General features: G+C 36.3%; 1 protein-coding gene and 1 long non-coding RNA gene across 6 annotated transcripts in view; one reads left to right on the top strand and one right to left on the bottom strand.

The window, feature by feature from the left end:
- Positions 1-19,287, top strand: part of RO60 (Ro60, Y RNA binding protein) — a 29,148-nt gene that overhangs the window by 2,542 nt on the left and 7,319 nt on the right. For 2 of the 5 annotated variants that reach the window (XR_007409190.1, XM_025421025.3), the window contains exons 1-8: positions 2,750-2,855; positions 8,873-9,472; positions 12,723-12,943; positions 13,440-13,586; positions 14,046-14,183; positions 16,778-16,894; positions 17,911-18,024; positions 18,308-18,454. Coding sequence is in view for 4 of the 5 variants with exons in the window: in XM_025421025.3 (XP_025276810.2) it covers positions 2,798-2,855; positions 8,873-9,472; positions 12,723-12,943; positions 13,440-13,586; positions 14,046-14,183; positions 16,778-16,894; positions 17,911-18,024; positions 18,308-18,454 (1,542 nt within the window). In the remaining variant the exon portion in view is untranslated. Of the gene's footprint in view, positions 1-1,837; positions 1,976-2,749; positions 2,856-8,872; positions 9,473-9,884; positions 9,982-12,722; positions 12,944-13,439; positions 13,587-14,045; positions 14,184-16,777; positions 16,895-17,910; positions 18,025-18,307; positions 18,455-19,287 lie in introns of those variants that run through there. The other 3 variants (XM_049106989.1, XM_025421028.3, XM_025421026.3) reach the window with 3 other exon arrangements.
- Positions 2,853-12,726, bottom strand: LOC118353571 (uncharacterized). Its single transcript, XR_004812797.2, has 3 exons — positions 11,588-12,726; positions 6,669-6,746; positions 2,853-4,544 (listed from the first exon to the last, which is right to left on the bottom strand). It is a non-coding gene; the product is annotated as an uncharacterized LOC118353571 (long non-coding RNA).

Below are 19,287 nucleotides of genomic sequence, written 5' to 3'. Positions count from 1 at the left end.
TTTTTTTTGTTTTGTTTTTTGTTTTTTAGATTTAATTTACTCATGAGAGACACAGGGAGAAGGGCATAGACACAGGCAGAGGGAGAAGCAGGCTTAACTGCAAGGAGCCTGGTGGGGGACTCCATCCCAGACCAGGGATCACGCCCTGAGCCAAAGGCAGATGCTCAACCGCTGAGCCACCCAGGGGTCCCGTATGTCAGCTTTGACTTCATTTAAAAAAGATTAAGCTGTAAAACTTGTTTGACCTCTTGGGATGAGAACATTTTCAAATAAGATATGATCAAGAGACTTTGGAAAGATACTCAAATATGTATGTTAAAGAAAAACAGGAACTCAAAACTAACAGTACTATTAAAAGATAACTGAATGTTTTTCTAATGAATGCAAAACAGAAAAGTATTGTGTATTACTAGTGTTCAAAAAAAAATAATTACTAGTGTTCATTGATTTTGCATTTAATATTAACAGAGAAGTGGGCAATATATATAAAATGGCCACAACCAATTTCAAATTATGGCCATATCTTTAAAAATACTATGATCTGTTTAATTCTTGCCCTAAATTTTGGGGCACCTGAGGGACTCAGTGGTTGAGGGTCTGCCTTTGGCTCAGGTCATGATTGTGGATTCCTGGGATGGAGTCCAAAAAAGGGCTCCCTGCAGGGACCCTGCTTCTCCCTCTGCCTGTGTCTCTGCCTCTCTCTGTGTGTGTCTCTCATGAATAAATAAATCTTAAAAAAAAATTATTCCCTATATTTTAATTTATGGAAGTTTGAAACAACTTTAGTTATGTTAAAGTCTTTGGAGTGGTGTGCTTTAAGAATGCTGGATAGGACAGGACAATCCAAAGAATTAACCATCTTTTTGTTGTTGTTAATCTGGATTTACAACACTCTGATTATTCAGGAGTGGATTAATTGACGACCAGGCTCTGACCTCACCCCAACTGCCTTCTAAATCACTGACAATGGAGTTTAACGCTTTGAGGAGGGAGATGATGGGAGTTGGGGAAAGAGGAAATTAAGGTCCTGTTTATGTCTGTGTGTATCTCAAATTGCTTTCTAAAGACAAATATAAAAAATACAGAGTTAAATATCATTTGAATATTTATTTAAATAACTTCCCAGATATGTTTTAGTAAGTCAACCTTTAGTTTTCATTTTTTTAGTGACAGATTTTTGAGATAGAATTTATGTGACTTGAAATTCACTATTTTAAAGTATGCCATACAGTGAATTTTAGTATATTCACAGACTTGTGTTGATGTAGGCAGACTGGGTCCATGGATCCAAATGGAGTCCTACAGGACCAGCCAAGAGGGTCCATGGCTTTACAAAGGATAGAAATCAAACAAAAAATCAAATCTCAGTTTTTGCTTGGGATGTGGGGTTTGTGATGTGATGTGATGAGGATTGTGATCTGGTGTACATGTCTTCTCAAGCATCCAGAAATTGGTCAAAACAAGGATGAGTGCTCAGGTGTCCTCCTTAAGTCACTTATGCTCTGGAGCCAGGAGGCTTGGCATCAGGGTGTCTGAAGTCAATGGTCTGCAAAATGTACATGACAGCCTTGCCCTGTCACTTCTATCGATTATACTGGAAAACTCCAAAGAAATCATTAACTTCTAGACCCTTACAAGGGCATACATTATTTGTACTAAGTATAAGGCACACAAGTGTAAGGTGGGGGTGCAGGTCTTAGCAAGAGTAGATGCAGGAAAAAGAGCAAAAAAAAAAAAAACCCAGTTCTTCTTGGAGTCCCTTCAGTTTCCCTATCTCAGTGTAACCATCACCACCATCTAATTTCAGAACATTTTCACCACCCCAAAAAGAAACCCTTACTGTTGTGCCCAAGATTGCGAATCCGAGAAACCACCAAGGAGCCGGCACCGACGCAAACACACGAGGGTTTATTTACAAGCTCGAGCTTGGGTCCAAGTATACCCGACACAGTGGAGCAGGGACTTGGACCCTGAGGTGGGTTTCAGCTTCGTTTTTATAGGCTGGTCTAGGGGATCTTCAGAAGGGGTGGAGGAATTTCTCAAGTTCTGTTTACATTTTCATGTGGGGCTTTCAAGGGCGTTGAGCTCTGTTCTCATTCTCATAGGGGCTTCCTAGGACTTTAAGCTGCAAACTGTTTTCTTCCTGTAACTGAAGTAAGGTAAAGTTCAGCTCTTATTCACAGGGGCCTGGGATGGCTGCACTTGTGCTAACGCTGAACTCAAAGTGGAATGGCCTTAATTTTCTCGGCCTCCACACTTACCACTTTGGAGAACAGTCTGGCAGTTCTTCAAAAGGTTAGAGTTCCATATGATCATCATATGGAACTCTATGCATTGCCACCAGCAGTGTATGAGGCTTCTGATTTCTCCAGATCCTCACCAACACTTACATTGTCATTTTGATTGTTGCCATCCTAGTGAGTGTGAAGTGGCATCTCAAGTCAGTTTTGATTTGCATTTCCCTGATGAGTGGTGTAAAATGTTGGGGTTCAGAAACAGTCAAGAAAGAATTCTTGAGGTGTCTTAAGTGCAGAAAGGATGCTGTTTATTAAAGCACAGGGACAGGACCCGTGGGCTCAAAGAACTGCACTGGGATTGTGAAGAGTGGCTGATTGTATACTTTCAAGTTGAGAGGGGGTTAGGGAGAGAGTAAGTCTCTCTCTCTTTTTTTTTTTTTTTTCTTAATCTTTTATATTTTATTTTTATTTTTTATAAAGATTTTTATTTATTTATTCCTGAGAGACACAGAGAGAAGCAGAGACATAGAGGGAGAAGCAGGCTTCTCAGAGGGAGCCCAATGTGGGCCTCCATGCCCCAACCAGGATCATGCCCTGAGCCACCCAGGCGACCTGAGAGTAAGTCTCTACAGAATTTGAAAGCAGGGTTTCTAGAGGGCATTGAGAGGTTAGCTGTCGTTAGGAAAGGTCATTTATTATTGTCTAATAAAACCTTAGATGAATCTCAGATGTATATCGGGGCCCATATGCTTGGAGGATGACTGCTAACATCTATCTTGGGGGGAAGGGTAGAGATAAAGGAAGATTCCAAAGGGATTTTTACAGGATCCTGGAGGTTGGACTTGTCAAGCTTAGGCTGCCTTTTGCCTCTAGCAAAGTATTAACATTGAGGCAGCTAATAACTAACTAAGCTCTTGGAGGAAGTTCACTCTGCCTATCCCAAGTATTTGTCATTGGGCTGCGAAGGAAATTTAATTTTTTCCTATATTTCTTTTGCCTTTGTTCTCCACATCAATGAGTACTGATAGCATCTTTTTATGTATTTATTGGCCATTTGTATGTCTTTGAAGAAGTGCCTACTAAGATGCTTTGCCTATTTTTTAATTAGGTTATTATTTTATTATTGAGTTACGAGTTTTTTATGTATTCTAGATATAAGCTTTTTAAGGTATGATTTGCAAGTATTTTCTCCCATTCCATGGGATCTCTTTTCACATTCTTGGTGGTATCCTTTGAAACACAAGTTTTAAGTTTTGACGAAGTCCAGTTGATCTTTATTTTCTTTTTTCACTTTTGCCTTTAGTGTGTGTTCTGAGATCAGTTCTCTGACACAGACTCCGTGTCCTGCAATTCAGTTCAGTTTCAGAGTTAGCTTCAGATCCCACAAGTTAAAGGGCAAGTCCCCAAAAAGACTGCCCTTATTTCAGACACCAGCCCCAAGTAGGGTTCCTCGTCAATGCAACCTACCTACAAATTCACGTCTTCCCATAACCTCCTCGATAATTCACTAGAATGACTCGCATAACTCACTAAAAGCATTATCCTTATGATTATGGTTTTAATATAAAGGATATATGACTCAGAACAGCCAAATGGAAGGCACATAGAGGCCAAACTCTAGAGGCAGGAGAGGGATACCCTCTGTGTGGAATCCTGGCAGTTCATACTCCCAGCACACGTTTGTTCACTGGTTAGGAAGCTTCACTGAAATTGATGTTCCCAAATTGTATTTGGGATTTTATTATGAGGCATTATGGATTACGATTGGGTGACTGTGTGGTTGAGCCCAGTCTTGAGCCTTAACACCCCTCCTGGGAGTTTGATCTGGCCCAAAATTCCAACCCTCTAATCAAATGATTAGTCTTTCCGGTGACCAGCCCCCATTCAGAAGCCCAGAATGAATTGCCACATTAGCATAACAAAGAGACTCCTATCAATCTGGAAATTCCAAGGATTTTTGAAGCTCTGCCCAGAAACATGGACAAAAACGAGATATTCTTTATTATACCCCTCTCTTATCACCCAGCCAATTTTAAAGCTAATTTATAATTCAGCACTCAGGGACAAGGAGGATTACTTAGAACTGCTGCCATTCCACTTTTCATATTTCACTTTAAAAATTTGATTCTGGTAAATTTGCACAAACAAGTAGAGAGGGGCCATTTGTGTGATCTGTTCCACTGTCCTATGTTGCATCCTGGAAAGACGAGTCACAGAAGCATGTGAAAAGCTGAGGATTTTTTCCTGCAGAAGTGTTGAGAATGTTTGTCTTCATGGTTGTCATTAACATATGGAAGGGTAAGATTCCTTTGAAGAGGTAATGAATAAGTAACTATATTTCTTATAATAAGGATTACATTTAGGAATTTCTCTTAAGTATCCACCCTAGATTTAAAAGTTCATTTTGCTGCTTGCTCAACAAAAGATACTTGAAAAAGATACTTGAATATCTAACATTAAATATATTAGAAAACCTTACAAAGAGATACTGTTCTAGAAGACATTTTTACTGCCTACTCATTACTTCCTCTTTGTAACTTTTTCACATTCAACTTTTCTTGATTGTATATCCATTACCTGCATATAGTACATTTTTTTCTGATTTTCAGAATTTATCTTAAAGGCTTGAATTACTTTTTTTTAATTGCACACATTCTTAATTTCAAAATAAATGTATTACAGGAAAAAAAAGTCACACATCATTCTTAGATGATTCAGAAAATGATTTTAATACTATACTGCTTATTCTTAAAAGTGGTATTCTAGGTTCAGAGGAAGGGTAACACAACTAAGGTTAGGTCCCTGCTCTTAAGGGAACTAATATTATTAGCTAGACATGCTCACACAGAATAATTACAAGGGAAAGAACTTGGAGGGGAGGGAATTTTGAGATTTGGATTGGAACCTTTAGATCATACTTCTTGGGCTGTGGTTCAGGAAAGCTGTTGTTTTAGCATAATATTGAGTATCATTTCAGTATTATTCGTCTAACAAATATAACTAATAAGCAGGAATAGCCAGGTTAAAGTACCATCCAAGGGTATTTTTATAAAAGCTTAAAGATGAAGTTAGCAATGTCAAATGCCGTTTAAAGGTAAAATAGAAAATTTTCCCAAAGAAAGGAAGAAAGAAAGAAAGAAAGAAAGAAAGAAAGAAAGAAAATTTTCCACTGGAATTAGCAGTTAAAGTGTCAGTCTTTGAGAAGCCTGTTATTCTCAAAGTTTTTTGGATTGAAAAGCAGATAAAAGCCATATTGAAAGGTGGCAGAGAATAATTAGCAGAAGCATCGTCTGTTGCACTAGGAGTTTCAGCCAATACTGCACTGGTAATTATAAATCAGTCCCTAATGACTAATATAATATGATCATTACACTTAAGCCTGCCCTAATATAAGCTACTTTATACCAGAGCTTTATTTGAAATATCACGCTGATTATTTCCAACACAATTCAAAGCACTGCTCCCCTCCAGTCATATTCGAAATGTGAGGCTCTCCATTCTCCCTTGCATTTATCCCCACACCATTTTGTGTTGCCCTTTATGAGACCCATCCTCATTGCTCCCTTGCATACCAAACTTCCCACATTGGGAACCTCCTCAATTTCCTTATTCTCTTTTCTCAAACCCATCTTCACACTTAGTGAAGGAGATATCTATTTTGCTGTCAATAGGTCAGTCTCAATGTGGATGCTTTAAAGCTCATTCTGTTCCACTTTTAGGAATCTCATCCCTCAGTTATATCCTTTCTCTACTATCTTACACTCTCCAGATTGAACCATTCAACCTCAAACTCTCCGTGTTCTCTCATCTAGAAAGGTAAAAAGATTTTTCTTCTTCTTCTCACACACTCTGATTCCATCCCTTTTGGTAACAAAGAGTAGTAGTCACCTGTGAAGTTTCCCTCATTGCATGACTTGCATAACTCCTCACTGTTATCAGGCTCTTCCTTGCAGAACTCTACTACAATTGCCTTTCCTCATCACTACTGTTTGTTAAATCCAGTGGTCATTTTTCTGCATTATTTTACTTTGTCTCTGAGTATTTGATATTACCAGCCATTGACTCCTTGAAATTCTCTTCCCTGTGGCCCATGATACTACTATTCCTGGTTTGCTATGTACCCCTCCTTCTCTTTTCTCCTTCAAATGGCCCTTTTCTCCCTACTCTTTTTTTTATGATTCTATTTATTTTTGAGGGCGGGATTCGGGGAGCAGACTCTATGCTGAGCAGGAAGCCCAATGTAGGGCTCCATCCAAGGGCCCAAAGATCATGACCTGAACCGAAGGCAGACACCCAACCAGCTGAGCCATCGAGGCACCCTTCTCCTTAGCTCTTAATTATTAATATTCACCAAGATTCCATCTTAAGGCTTCTCTACAATACATAAACAGCCTCAAGCTTTTATCATCATCAAAACAAAATTTCTTTTACCTTGTGTTGCTCTGTTACTGTCTTATCTGTCAACATTTCTTCACAGCTATGCCATATACTTAGTTCTTTTTCTAAAATCTAAAGACAGCAAGATTTCAGAAATCCCTTTCTGGAATACATTCCCCCTCCCAAACTTAATATACTAGTTTTACATTTTGCCTTCTCGGCACAAGTCATCTTGCATTATTAAGACAGCATTATTTTATTTTCTGCTGATTCACAGTACATTTTTATTAGAGGACTTAGTTACAGTTTGCTTTGTATTATGTATATATTTCTACCTCACCAAATAGAATGTGGTTTTTCCAAGGGCAGGAAAAAAAACTTTTTTTTTTTTTTTTTAAATTGAACAGGAGCCTCTTTAATTTCTTACACATTATATGCAGTAAATGCTGGTTAAGGATTTTTTCTTGTTGTTGATTGTGTTGTTTGTTTTGTTTGCCATTGAGGGAAGCCTGTTGCACTCTGATGGTATAGGCAGGACACTTGGGGTACCTGGATAAGCAGCTCTACTATAGTAAGAGTAGCGGTGAACTGATACAGTAGTGAACAGTTGTGGCTCCTCCATTAAGAGGATAAAAAGGGATATTGTTGCCACACAGCCAGTTCTACTAGTTTTAGAGATGATGGAGAAAAGTACAGGTTGTTACAAGATCACATAAATTATAAATGACTTAAACAATAAGGATGCATTTATTATATGTTATGAAATTTGTAAGTAAGGCATTTCCAGGTAGCTGAATGATACCAAGGATCCAGATTCTTTCTATTTTTTTTTTCCAGTTCTACCATCCTTATAAATTAGTGTGTCTTAAACTGATTCCCGCATGACTCAAGCCCACCACTCCAGGCATCACTTGTAATTGAATGTCTGGAGGTAGAACAGGGAGCATTCTTTTTTAAGAGCCCAGTCCCACTTTTAAGAATAAAGAAAACCTCAGAAGTATTCTCTGCAGAGGCACCTGGGTGGCTCAGTGGTTGGGCTTCTGCCTTTGGCTCAGGTTGTGATCCCTGGGTCTTAGGATCGAATCCCACATTAGGCTCCCCTCAGGGAGCCTGCTTCTCCCTCTGCCTGTGTCTCTGCCTTTGTCTGTGTATCTCTCATGAATAAATAAATAAAATCTTAAAAAAAAAAATTCTCTGCAGACTTAATATGTTATACTGGCCAGTTACATGCCCATTACTTAAACTTGTCACGCGGCAAAAGAAATGAGAGCATCACCTGGAGACTTGTTATAAGTACAAATACACAGGCCTCACTCCAGACATACTGAATTTTAAAAAGAAACTTTAGGGATGGTGAATGGAGCCCACCATTCAGTGTTTTAACTAGCAATTCAAGAATTCTGATACAGAGTTTGAAAGCTGGCTTAGAGAAACGAATCCTCCCTTCGGGCTGGAGAAAGGTCTAGCCTTCCCTGAAGGACTTTATTGCTAGGGAAAAAGGGGAGGGAAGGGATGAATGTTAGATACCCAACCAAAACTGTGTACACAGTTATTCTGGGAGTAAAGAGACTAAGATCTTTTTGAGCCTCAGCTACCATAGCTGCCCTCCCTACTCCTTTTATTCTCTCTGGGCCTCCAGACCCCATGCTGAGCTACCTGCCTAGTCTCTGAAGCAACCAACTATGCCTTAAAAATGTAATAACCTTCTAGTTGTTGGTTCTGGTTATCATACTACCATTTAACAAGCTTAAAAAATACTTTCAAGTTAAGAGATTTTGTAACAGGGGCACCTAGGTGGCTCATTTGGTTAAGCATCTGACTTTGGCTGAGGTCATGATCTCAGTGTCCTGGGATCGAGCCCTTAGCCCAGAGTCTGTTTCTCCCTCTGCCTATCTCCTACAAGAGTGCCCATGTAGGGGCAGCCCAGATGGCTCAGCGGTTTAGCGCCGCCTTCGGCCCAGGGTGTGATCCTGGAGACCCAGGATCAAGTCCCACGTCAGGCTCCCTGCATGGAGCCTAATTCTCCCTCTGTCTGTATCTCTGCCTCTTTCTGTGTCTCTCATGAATAAATAAATAAAATCTTAAAAAAAAAAAAAAAAGAGTGCCCATGCACATGTGCGTGCTCAGTCTCTCTAATTAAATCTTTACAAAAAATAAAGGTTTTATAACATTTTAAAAAGCATAGATTAATAAATGTTTTCCTTTTTGTAATTTTACTGTTTTGTTTCTAGCTATGATAACATTTTGCTTTTTGGTAGGTTTCCTAAAAGACAGAAAAATGGAGGAATCCGTAAACCAAATGCAACCGCTGAATGAGAAGCAGATAACCAATTCTGAAGATGGATATGTATGGCAAGTCACTGATATGAATCGACTACACCGGTTCTTATGTTTTGGTTCTGAAGGTGGAACTTATTATATCAAAGAACAGAAGTTGGGCCTTGAAAATGCTGAAGCTTTAATTAGACTGATTGAAGATGGAAGAGGATGTGAAGTGATCCAGGAAATAAAGTCATTTAGTCAGGAAGGCAGAACCGCAAAGCAAGAGCCTATGCTCTTTGCACTTGCCATTTGCTCTCAGTGTTCTGACATAAGCACAAAACAAGCAGCATTTAAAGCTGTTTCTGAAGTTTGTCGCATTCCTACACATCTCTTTACTTTTATCCAGTTTAAGAAAGATCTGAAGGAAAGCATGAAATGTGGCATGTGGGGCCGTGCCCTCCGGAAGGCTATAGCAGACTGGTACAATGAAAAGGGGGGCATGGCCCTTGCTCTGGCAGTTACAAAGTATAAACAAAGAAATGGCTGGTCTCACAAAGATCTATTAAGATTGTCACATCTTAAACCTTCCAGTGAAGGTAAGCATAAGATCTTTGGGTTGGGGGAGGTTGCAGATATCTGATAAATAGCAAATTTTTATTTGACATAAGATGATCGTATAATATCTTCTAGAAATAGCCTTTTAGTCTCAAAATACATTGGTTGACTAATTGAAATATTTTGATGCCAACCTGGAATTAAACTCCAACCACAGGCAATCCAGACATTACTAATCAAGAATCCAAGGACAGATTTACAGGTTAACATTTTAAATCTCAAAATGTCACCATGCTAACTAGAATGCTTACCCAAGTGATTATGGACTATGAAAGCAGCATGGACATGATTAAAGTTGTAGTAAGCAAAACACCTCCTAAGCCAGTAGATGGCAGATAGCCAGGCTACACTGCTCTAGTCCCTTATGATTTTTTTCCCTCCCTGTCTTCCTAGGATTTATGTTCCATGGAACCTAAAGGCTACCTGAAATAGTGCTGAACTTAACAATTCAGGATGTTAATTATCTCCAAGCAGTCAGCCAGGGGACATGGTAACTTGGGGCAGTTTTTCTATGTCTATGGGAAGAGACTTTTGAGAAGTTAGGTGAATGTATGATAATTACCTAGTCCTTCTTAGAAGGGAAATAAGAAAAACTTTTGGGCAAGAATAATGTAAAGTATGAAGTTACACAACATTTCCAAAATTCGCTCTTTTTTAATACCAGAAGTGAAACTTGAAAAGCCAGCTCCTCATTAATTCCTAATTTATCCATTTTATTATGAATGGACTTTTTAAAATGAAATTTAAGCAGCAAAGTATTACAAATATTTATGTAAACAAACCCATTTGTATTTTGGTTTTTTATTAGAAATTGTTTTAAAATAGCTGGATAATACATAAAAATATAGTGCAGAAAGTAGGAGTCCTGCCCTTCAAAAGAAATCACTGTGTTGAACATTACTCCTAAACATACACTGTTTTACTTTTAAATTTTTTATACTTTCTTCATTTCAATTAAAAACATATTGATATTTCTTCAAGTCAGTAGAAATGGTTGCTTATATACCATCGTATGAATATACTATAATTTATTTAGCGAGTCTCTTACTGATGACAGTTAAATAGATTCTGGTTTTTTATGCGATTACAAAAATACTACAGTGAAAAAACTTGAATAATGTAAATATTTATATAATAGGTAAACCCACAAAGAGTATTTAGAAGTGGCCAGTTTCCCCTGTATTTGAACACTGATTATTACCGGTGTGTTTTAATCTTTGCAAAATAGAATAGGTGAAAAATTATATCTTACTGAATTTATGGGCACTGCTGATTATTTGTAACTTTGTGGAGTGTATCTTTGCCCTTTTATCCATTGAGTTGCTATTCTGAATATTGTCACCATTCATTCATTCAACAAATATTTATTGAGCACCTAATGGATGGGCATTGTTCTAAGAACTTGGAACATATAGGAATTTATAACTTATTATATACATAGCATGCACTTCCCCTCCGCTTTTCTTTTTTTTCTTTGTCTTTCAATTTTTTTTGATGGGGGTTTCTGGCATATTGAAGTTTGGAATTTTAATGTAATGAAACTTACCATTTTTCTTCATAGATACTTGTTTTGTGTTAGGTTTAGAATGGCCTTTTCCAACCTAAAGTTATAAAAATACCTATGTTTTTTTCCCTTAACATATTCATGCTTTAATTTTTTATTTTTAAATTTTTGATTCAGTATAAGAAGGTAGGGAGGGATCCAGCTTTGTCTGTTGAAACATTACATGGTTGTGTGTACCTAAGTGCTAGTTCTAATTGGAAAAATTAGTTTCTGAATTTGTGCAAATAGTTATTCTGGGTTTTGGATTCTTGGTCTATAAAATGAGGAATTAGTTGATGTTCCCTAAACCTGCTCCCACAGATGGTATTCTTTAATTCTAAATTTTTTGAGGGCAGAACTCGTACTTAAAATCTTTGAATAATAGTATGTTCAGGGATAAGAGACCCTAAGCTTCTCAGAGTAAAAAGAATTTGGAAATATAGTCTAAGCTATCAAATAAGTAATGTTTTAATACTTTAACTGAAATGTGTATTTAAAACATATAAAACAAGAAAATGTGATTTAATCAATCAGTTTTTTATTATGTACTTACCATGTGGCCAGCATAGAACTTGAGTAAGATGACTGCCTTTAAGAAGTTATATTTAACTGGAAAGACAAAATAGAAGATGTGCTCACATATGAAACATTTAGTAATTTAAGACAACATTAGATTTTGTACTAAAATCTGGAAGAGTCAAAGTACTTTAGAAGATCCTACATATTAGTATTGACTTTTGATCAAATTATTTAGAGTCCAGAGATATCACATAGGCTCAATCTGCCTTAAAGATGGATTTATTCGGCCAGTATTTTAGAAAAAAATGAATTCATGGCTAACATCACTTTAAAAAAATCAGAAGACCTCGCATAAAAATACCTATTCTGGCTTCTTTTGAAAATACTTTCTTTGGCAGCAGTAAGCCAGAACTTCACTGAAACATTAGTAGGTTATACTCTTTAGTTCCATCATCTTAACCACTCTCTATTATGTGACTTGTCCTATTTATTTTACCAGCATTTACCCCATAGACCTTTTTGAGTATGATAACTCAAACATCCTCTTCTCCATTTTACAGAGGTAAAATTAAGGCCTGGAATGGTCACACAGCCATTTATTGGTAGAATGTAGGATAGAACACAGACTTCCTCAGTCCCCCAATCCAAAGCCCTTTCAACTATTAAAAGAAATCACAAAAGAAATAAACATCTTGGTTTCTTTCTTTAATTTGGCCTGTAATACTTTCTCATTTATTAAAAACAACAAATTACTTACCTACATGTCCACTTCCACTTATCTCTGCTATTTATAAATGCTTGTTTAGTAGCAAAAAGGAACAAGTGAATTGAAGATTGAGACAGATCTGTACTTTGTGAATCATTCTGAGATTGTAGACCTGAGATAGGTATTGTCTAATGCTGGTGTCTCAAAACAACAAAACCAAAAGCTCTATAATAAAATGACTTAGAATATAGATTTTTCTCCAGAGCCTTGTATTAAAACAATTGTGACGAAATAAGCGAGATCATTTGACTCCGTTGGCTTAAATGTGTCTGTTATATCACAGAAAGCGGCCTCACAGTGTAAAGAGTTTAGCTCCTCTGTATCTAGTTACTGCATTCTCAGTATATACGTTGTTTATCACCCAGAAATTCTCATGCTGTTTCAATTCCTTATTCTCTTAAAGGACTTGCTATTGTGACCAAATATATTACAAAGGGCTGGAAAGAAGTCCACGAATTGTATAAAGAAAAAGCACTTTCTGTGGAGACTGAAAAATTATTAAAGTATCTGGAGGCCGTAGAGAAAGTGAAACGCACAAAGGATGAACTGGAAGTCATTCATCTAATAGAAGAACATAGATTAGTTAGGGAACATCTTCTAACAAATCATTTAAAGTCTAAAGAGGTAAGTAAATTATAATATAGCATGTGATTAAACAGGAGTATTAAAATTTAAGGTGTGATATATAAAGTAATTTATGATATGTAGTTTATAAGACGGTAACTATATATACAGTTCTTTTGAACAAAAATGTAAAATATATCTTGAAATTAATACTTATTTAAAGTACTTAACACAATGCCCAGATGTAGTTGGCATTCAGTTAAGTGTTATTTCTACTTCAGATAGGCCAGTTAATTTGCCTTGCTAATAATTAAAAATAAGTAAAATTCTTCTATGCAGTTCCTTCATAGAATACACTTCACTTTCCTACTATAGTAGAGAGCAAGTTAATTTGATAAGCCTTTGATCATTGTGCAAATCTTTTTATTGAGGAAATACTTCAAACCCCAAAAGAAAGTCTTAAAGAATGTTAATAGTATTATTATTGATACAGCTATTATACTGATTCATTTCCCCTTAATTCCTTACATTTCTACCTATGTTTTCACTTCAATAGGTATGGAAGGCTTTGTTACAAGAAATGCCTCTTACTGCATTACTAAGGAACCTAGGAAAAATGACTGCTAATTCAGTTCTTGAACCAGGAAATTCAGAAGTATCTTTAGTATGTGAAAAACTATGTAATGAAAAACTGTTAAAAAAGGTAAGCATTAGGGTGCTTTGCTGACTGAGTTGGTTGAGTGTCTGCCTTCAACTCCATTCATGATTTCTGGGTCTGTGGATCCCCCCTGCTCAGCAGGGAGTCTGCTTCTCCCTCTCCCTCTGCACTTCCCCCCCACTCATGTGTGTGCACTTTTGCTCACCCTCTCAAATAAATAAGAGCTTTAAAAAAATCTAAAAAACGCTAAGCATTTGTTAGCTGCTACTAATTGAAAAAGTTAACTCCTAAATTCTGGAAATGTAACTAGTGCATTTTTAGGTGTTCTGAGAGTTTTATAATACCAAATTTCAATTAACTCTGAAATGTAAGATAATATGTCCTCATTTTTGTCTTTTCTTTAGGAAATACATTTATTAGCTACAGTAATAAAATCTAAGACACATAATGACTATTTTTCATTTGATTGTTTTGCATTTATTTCTGTCTCTGTCTTGTTTCTAGGCTCGTATACATCCATTTCATGTTTTAATTGCATCAGAAACTTATAAAACAGGTCATGGGCTTAGAGGAAAACTGAAGTGGCGTCCTGATGAGGAAATTTTGAAAGCTTTGGATGCTGCTTTTTACAAAACATTTAAGGTAATGGTTTGATTTTTGCTTTATAACAAAATGACCCAGTTGGGACTTGATATATTTTACAAAAATACATTTTAAAGATCATACTAATAGTTTAACCATTTATTAGATATTCTTTTTTTTTTTCGTAGTTCATGTAAATGCAGGTATGTAATTAACATCGTAAGTTTATGAGTAAAAAATTTCTCCATACCTTTGGAAAATACCCAATTATCTTATAAAATCATTTTGATAAGGTTAAAAATACCAAATTAAAAATTTTTTTTTATTCCTGTAGAGTTCTTTGACTTGGTCCTCTGCCATTTTGTTAATCAGTAGTGTACCTCTGTTGTCTTGGTGGGAAGTGATTTTTTTAGGACTGGAAATCCTACATCAGAGGATTTGATTTTAAGAATTTTTGATTTTAAGATTTTCTTATTTAGCAAAATAGTAGTAACTAAATTCAGTAACAAAGGGAGTATACAAAGATATTTATCTTCAATATACAAAGATGGTTCAATATACAAAAATTAATGTAATACATCACATTATCTTTTCCTGTGTATGTGTAGTGCATTCAGTACACATGCAGTGATTACAGTATTGCTCAAAGCAGTCTACACATTCAGCACGTTTTGCAGAAATAGAAAAACTCACTATAAAATTTATGTGGACTTTAATGGGACTCCCCAAATAACAAAACCAATCTTGAAAAAGAACAAATTTGGCAGACTCATGCTTCCAAACTTACAGATTTCAAAACAGCATAAAGCTACCGTAATCACAACCATGTGGTACTGGCATAAAGGCAAATTCATAGACCAATAGGATAGAATGCAGAGGCTAGAAATAAACTCTCACATGTATGGTCCCACTGATTTTTTACAAGAGTGTCAAAACAGTTCAGTACAGAAAAAAATAGTCTTCAAAAAGTGGTGCTGGAGAAACTGGATATCTATGTGCAAAGGAACAAAGTTGCACCATTACTTAGGAAAATTAAAGTGGTTCAGTGACCTATATATTTAAGAGCTGAAACTATACAACTCATAGAAGAAAACATAGAGTAAAAGCTTCATGACTTTAGATTTGGCGATAGATTCTTATATATAACATCAAAGCACAGGCAATAAAAGGAAAAGTAAATGAATTGGACTTCATCAAAATTTAATAACCCTGGGATCCCTAGGTGGCGCAACGGTTTGGCGCCTGCCTTCGGCCTAGGGCGCGATCCTGGAGACCCGAGATCGAATCCCACATCGGGCTCCCAGTGCATGGAGCCTGCTTCTCCCTCTGCCTGTGTCTCTGCCTCTCTCTCTCTCTCTCTCTCTCTCTCTCTCTCTCTGTGACTATCATAAATAAATAAAAATTTAAAAAAAAAATTTAATAACCCTTTTTTTATCAAAGGGCACTATCAAGAGTGAAAAGATAATCTACAGAATAGGAGAAAATATTTATAGATCATATATTTGATAGCTTTCTAGTGTTTGGAATACATATAAAGAAGTGCTACAACTCCACAGTAAAAATACAAAAACCCAATTAAAAAATGAGGAAAGTCCTTGAATAAGACATTTCTCCAAAGAAGATATCCAATGGCCAATTAGCACATCAGAAAAGATGTTTAGCATCATTAGTCATAAGGGAAATGTAAATCATTGATTCTTATCATAAAAGCAGAAAAAAGGAGCCTTTGAGAGGATAGGAGAAATTGCAACCTTAGTGCATTGCTGGTGGGAATGTAAATGGTACAGCCCCTGTGGAAAACAGTTTGGTTGTTCCTCAGAAAGTTAAACATAGAATTACCATGCCATCCAGCATTTACACCAATTATATACCCTAAAGAATTGAAAAGAGAATCAAACGTACCTATAGATAAGTGTTCAAAGGAGCACTATTCACAATAGCTGAAAGGTAGAAAGGGTTCAGCAGATAAATGGTTAAACACAATCAAATATATACACACAATGGAGTATTCAGCCTTACAAAGGAATGGATTTTGAAACATGCTACGACATGAACCTTGAATGATGAACCTTGAAAACGTTAGGCTAAGTGAAATAAGCCAGACACTAAGGGACAGGTATTATAATGATTCCATTTATGTGAGGTACCTAGAATAGACAAATTCATAGAAAAGAAGATAGAAGTTGCACGAGGCTAAAGGGAGATGGGAATGGGGAATTTTTAATAATAGGTAGGGAGTTTGTATTTGGGATAATGAAAAGGTTCTGGAAATAGATAGTGGTGCTTACGTGCCATTGTAAATATAATTAATTTCATGGAATTGTACCCTTAAAAATGATGTAAAAGCAATTTTATTTATATTTTACCACAAAAAAATTGTTAGATATTCTCAGTTTACTTTATGAGGAATGATTTCTTAAAAAAAAAAACAGGAAGATGGTAACTTCTTTAATGGAATTATTAAATAGGTGGTTTTATTTTCTTATTTTCCTCCAGAAAAGCTAAGCATTTTCAAGTTCTTGTCAATTGGTAAATTAAAAATCAGGTCTTTTATCTTAAAAGTCTTTCAAATGAAAAATAATATGATTTTTAGAAATTAATTGTAATTTCTATGATTGCTTTTAACACTTGCTTTGTGTGTTTTTGTTTTTTAGACAGTGGAGCCAACTGGAAAACGTTTTTTGCTGGCTATTGATGTCAGTGCTTCTATGAACCAAAGAGTTTTGGGTAGTGTACTCAATGCTAGCACAGTTGCTGCAGCAATGTGCATGGTGAGAACACCTAAGACAATTAAGAATTTTAGCCACCCTAAAAAATGTTTAATGTGGGACAAAACTATAAAGTTAGATATGATCAAGGATTATGTTTTCACTTGTTTTTGTCATTTTGCTTTATTTAGCACGTTTTATTTCAATTGAATATCAATATATAAAAATAGTTAAAAATAAGCAAAGTTTTAAGCCTGGGTGGCTCAGTTGGTTAAGCATCCAACTCTTGATTTTTGGCTCAGGTCATAATCTCAGGGTTGTGATTTTTGCCCTGTATTGGGCTCCACACTGGGCATGAAGCCTGCTTAAGATCATCTCTCTTCCTCTACTCCTCCCACTCAGGTGCAGGCTTTTTCTCTCAAAAGTTCTAGGTTTATTGTAGGTATATTTATAAAGCATGTCTAAAGAACAACAGAAATTTTAATTTTAAAAAATATTAAATATTAATGTATTGTTGAAGCAGATAATGCTTAGAGAAAGTATTATAAAATATAGAAATTAAAAGATCAGGAACCAAGAACAACAGTCAGGATACTTTGGATCTAGCCTGACTGTCCCTTCTCTTCTGTGGCTTTATTCTTTAATAAAATGACAAGAACATATACTCTATTTGATTCAAAGCACAGTTATGAGAACCAATTTCTTTGTAACAGTTTGTGAAAGTACCTTGAAAGCTATACTGTTACTGTGTAGTTCCAAAACAAAAATAAAAATAAAATAAACATTTTTTTTAAGATTTTATTTATTTATTGGAGACAGAAAGAGAGCGCACAAAAGCAGGGGAACAGAGGCAGAGTGAGATGGAGAAGCACACTCCCTGCTGAACAGGGAGCCTGACTCAGGCTCGATCTCAGGACCCAGGATCATGAGCAGAAGACAGATGTTTAATGTTTAACTGAATGAGCCACCCAGGTGCCCCAAAAATAAGCATATTCTAAAAATGAAGTTTAATGAACTTTAAGATACTCTATTTATTTTACCTGAATCTGCTGAAAGTTACCACCTTTGATTTTTTTCAGGTTGTTACACGAACAGAAAAAGATTCTTATGTAGTTGCTTTTTCAGATGAAATGGTACCATGTCCAGTAACTACAGATATGACATTACAACAAGTTTTAATGGCTATGAGTCAGGTAAGGAACTGTTTTTATTAAGTTTACTTAACATGTGTTCTATAATAATAATCTTATTTTGATGTCATGTGTAATATTAATAAGTTTATGAAAACAAATAGTTTTATCTCAATTTTCCCAGAGCACAGAATAATAAATATATACACATGCTTTGAGAAGGTCTATATATTGGCTGTAAACAAAATGATGATGTAAAAAATAGTATTTTTAAGTATTATTTCAGACATCTCCGTAAGTAAACTAGGGCACTTTTATTCTTATCCATTTTTTTGATCTGAGTTAGATCCCAGCAGGTGGAACTGATTGCTCTCTTCCAATGATCTGGGCTCAGAAGACAAACACAGCTGCTGATGTCTTCATTGTCTTCACTGATAATGAGACCTTTGCTGGAAGTATCCATCCTGCTGTTGCTCTGAAGGAGTATCGAAAGGTAAAATTCTAATATTCTTTCTCACCCCAAATAAGAATCAATTCTCAAATATTCAGTATTTTTTCTAAAACATACTGAAGATAGTTCTGTATCTTTGCATAGGGATACAACACAAGTTCAACAATACTTGAAATAAAAAATATTAGCTATATTGGGACACCTGGGTGGCTCAGCAGTTGAGCATCTGCCTTCGGCCCAGGGCGTGATCCTGGAGTCCTGGGATCGAGTCCCGCATCGGGCTCCCTGCATGGAGCCTGCTTCTCCCTCTACCTGTGTCTCTGCCTCTCTCACTGTCTCTCATGAATAAATAAATAAATCTTTACAACAGAAAATGGGATATACATGTATGACTTATTTTAACTAGTCCCAATTCTATACATTACTAAAATATCCTCTGCAAAAGGACTATGTAAAACTAAAGCTATAAGCTGTGTTTTAAGTTTTATGGCTATTTCAGTGTTCGTTCTTTCTTTCTTTCTTTCTTTCTTTCTTTCTTTCTTCTTTCTTTCTTTCTTTCTTTTTTTTTTAAGATTTTATTTATTTATTCATGAGAGACACACAGAGAGAGGCAGAGACACAGGCAGAGGGAGAATCAGGCTCCACGCAGGGAGCTCGATGCAGGACTCAATCCCAGAACCCTGGGATCGTGCCCTGAGCCAAAGGCAGACACGCAACTGCTGAGCCACCCAGGTGTCCCTATTTCAGTGTTCTAATCAGTGTTCTCCAGTTGAGCTCTCTGAAATCATGGAAATGTTTTTATCTATAGTATCCAGTGTGGTAGCCACGAGTCACATGTGGCTATCAAGCACTTGAGTTGTGGCTAATGTGACTAG

This window comes from Canis lupus, chromosome 38, assembly GCF_003254725.2.
Source record: "Canis lupus dingo isolate Sandy chromosome 38, ASM325472v2, whole genome shotgun sequence".
Lineage (NCBI taxonomy): Eukaryota > Metazoa > Chordata > Mammalia > Carnivora > Canidae > Canis > Canis lupus.
This window is presented reverse-complemented; position numbering and strand designations above follow the sequence as displayed.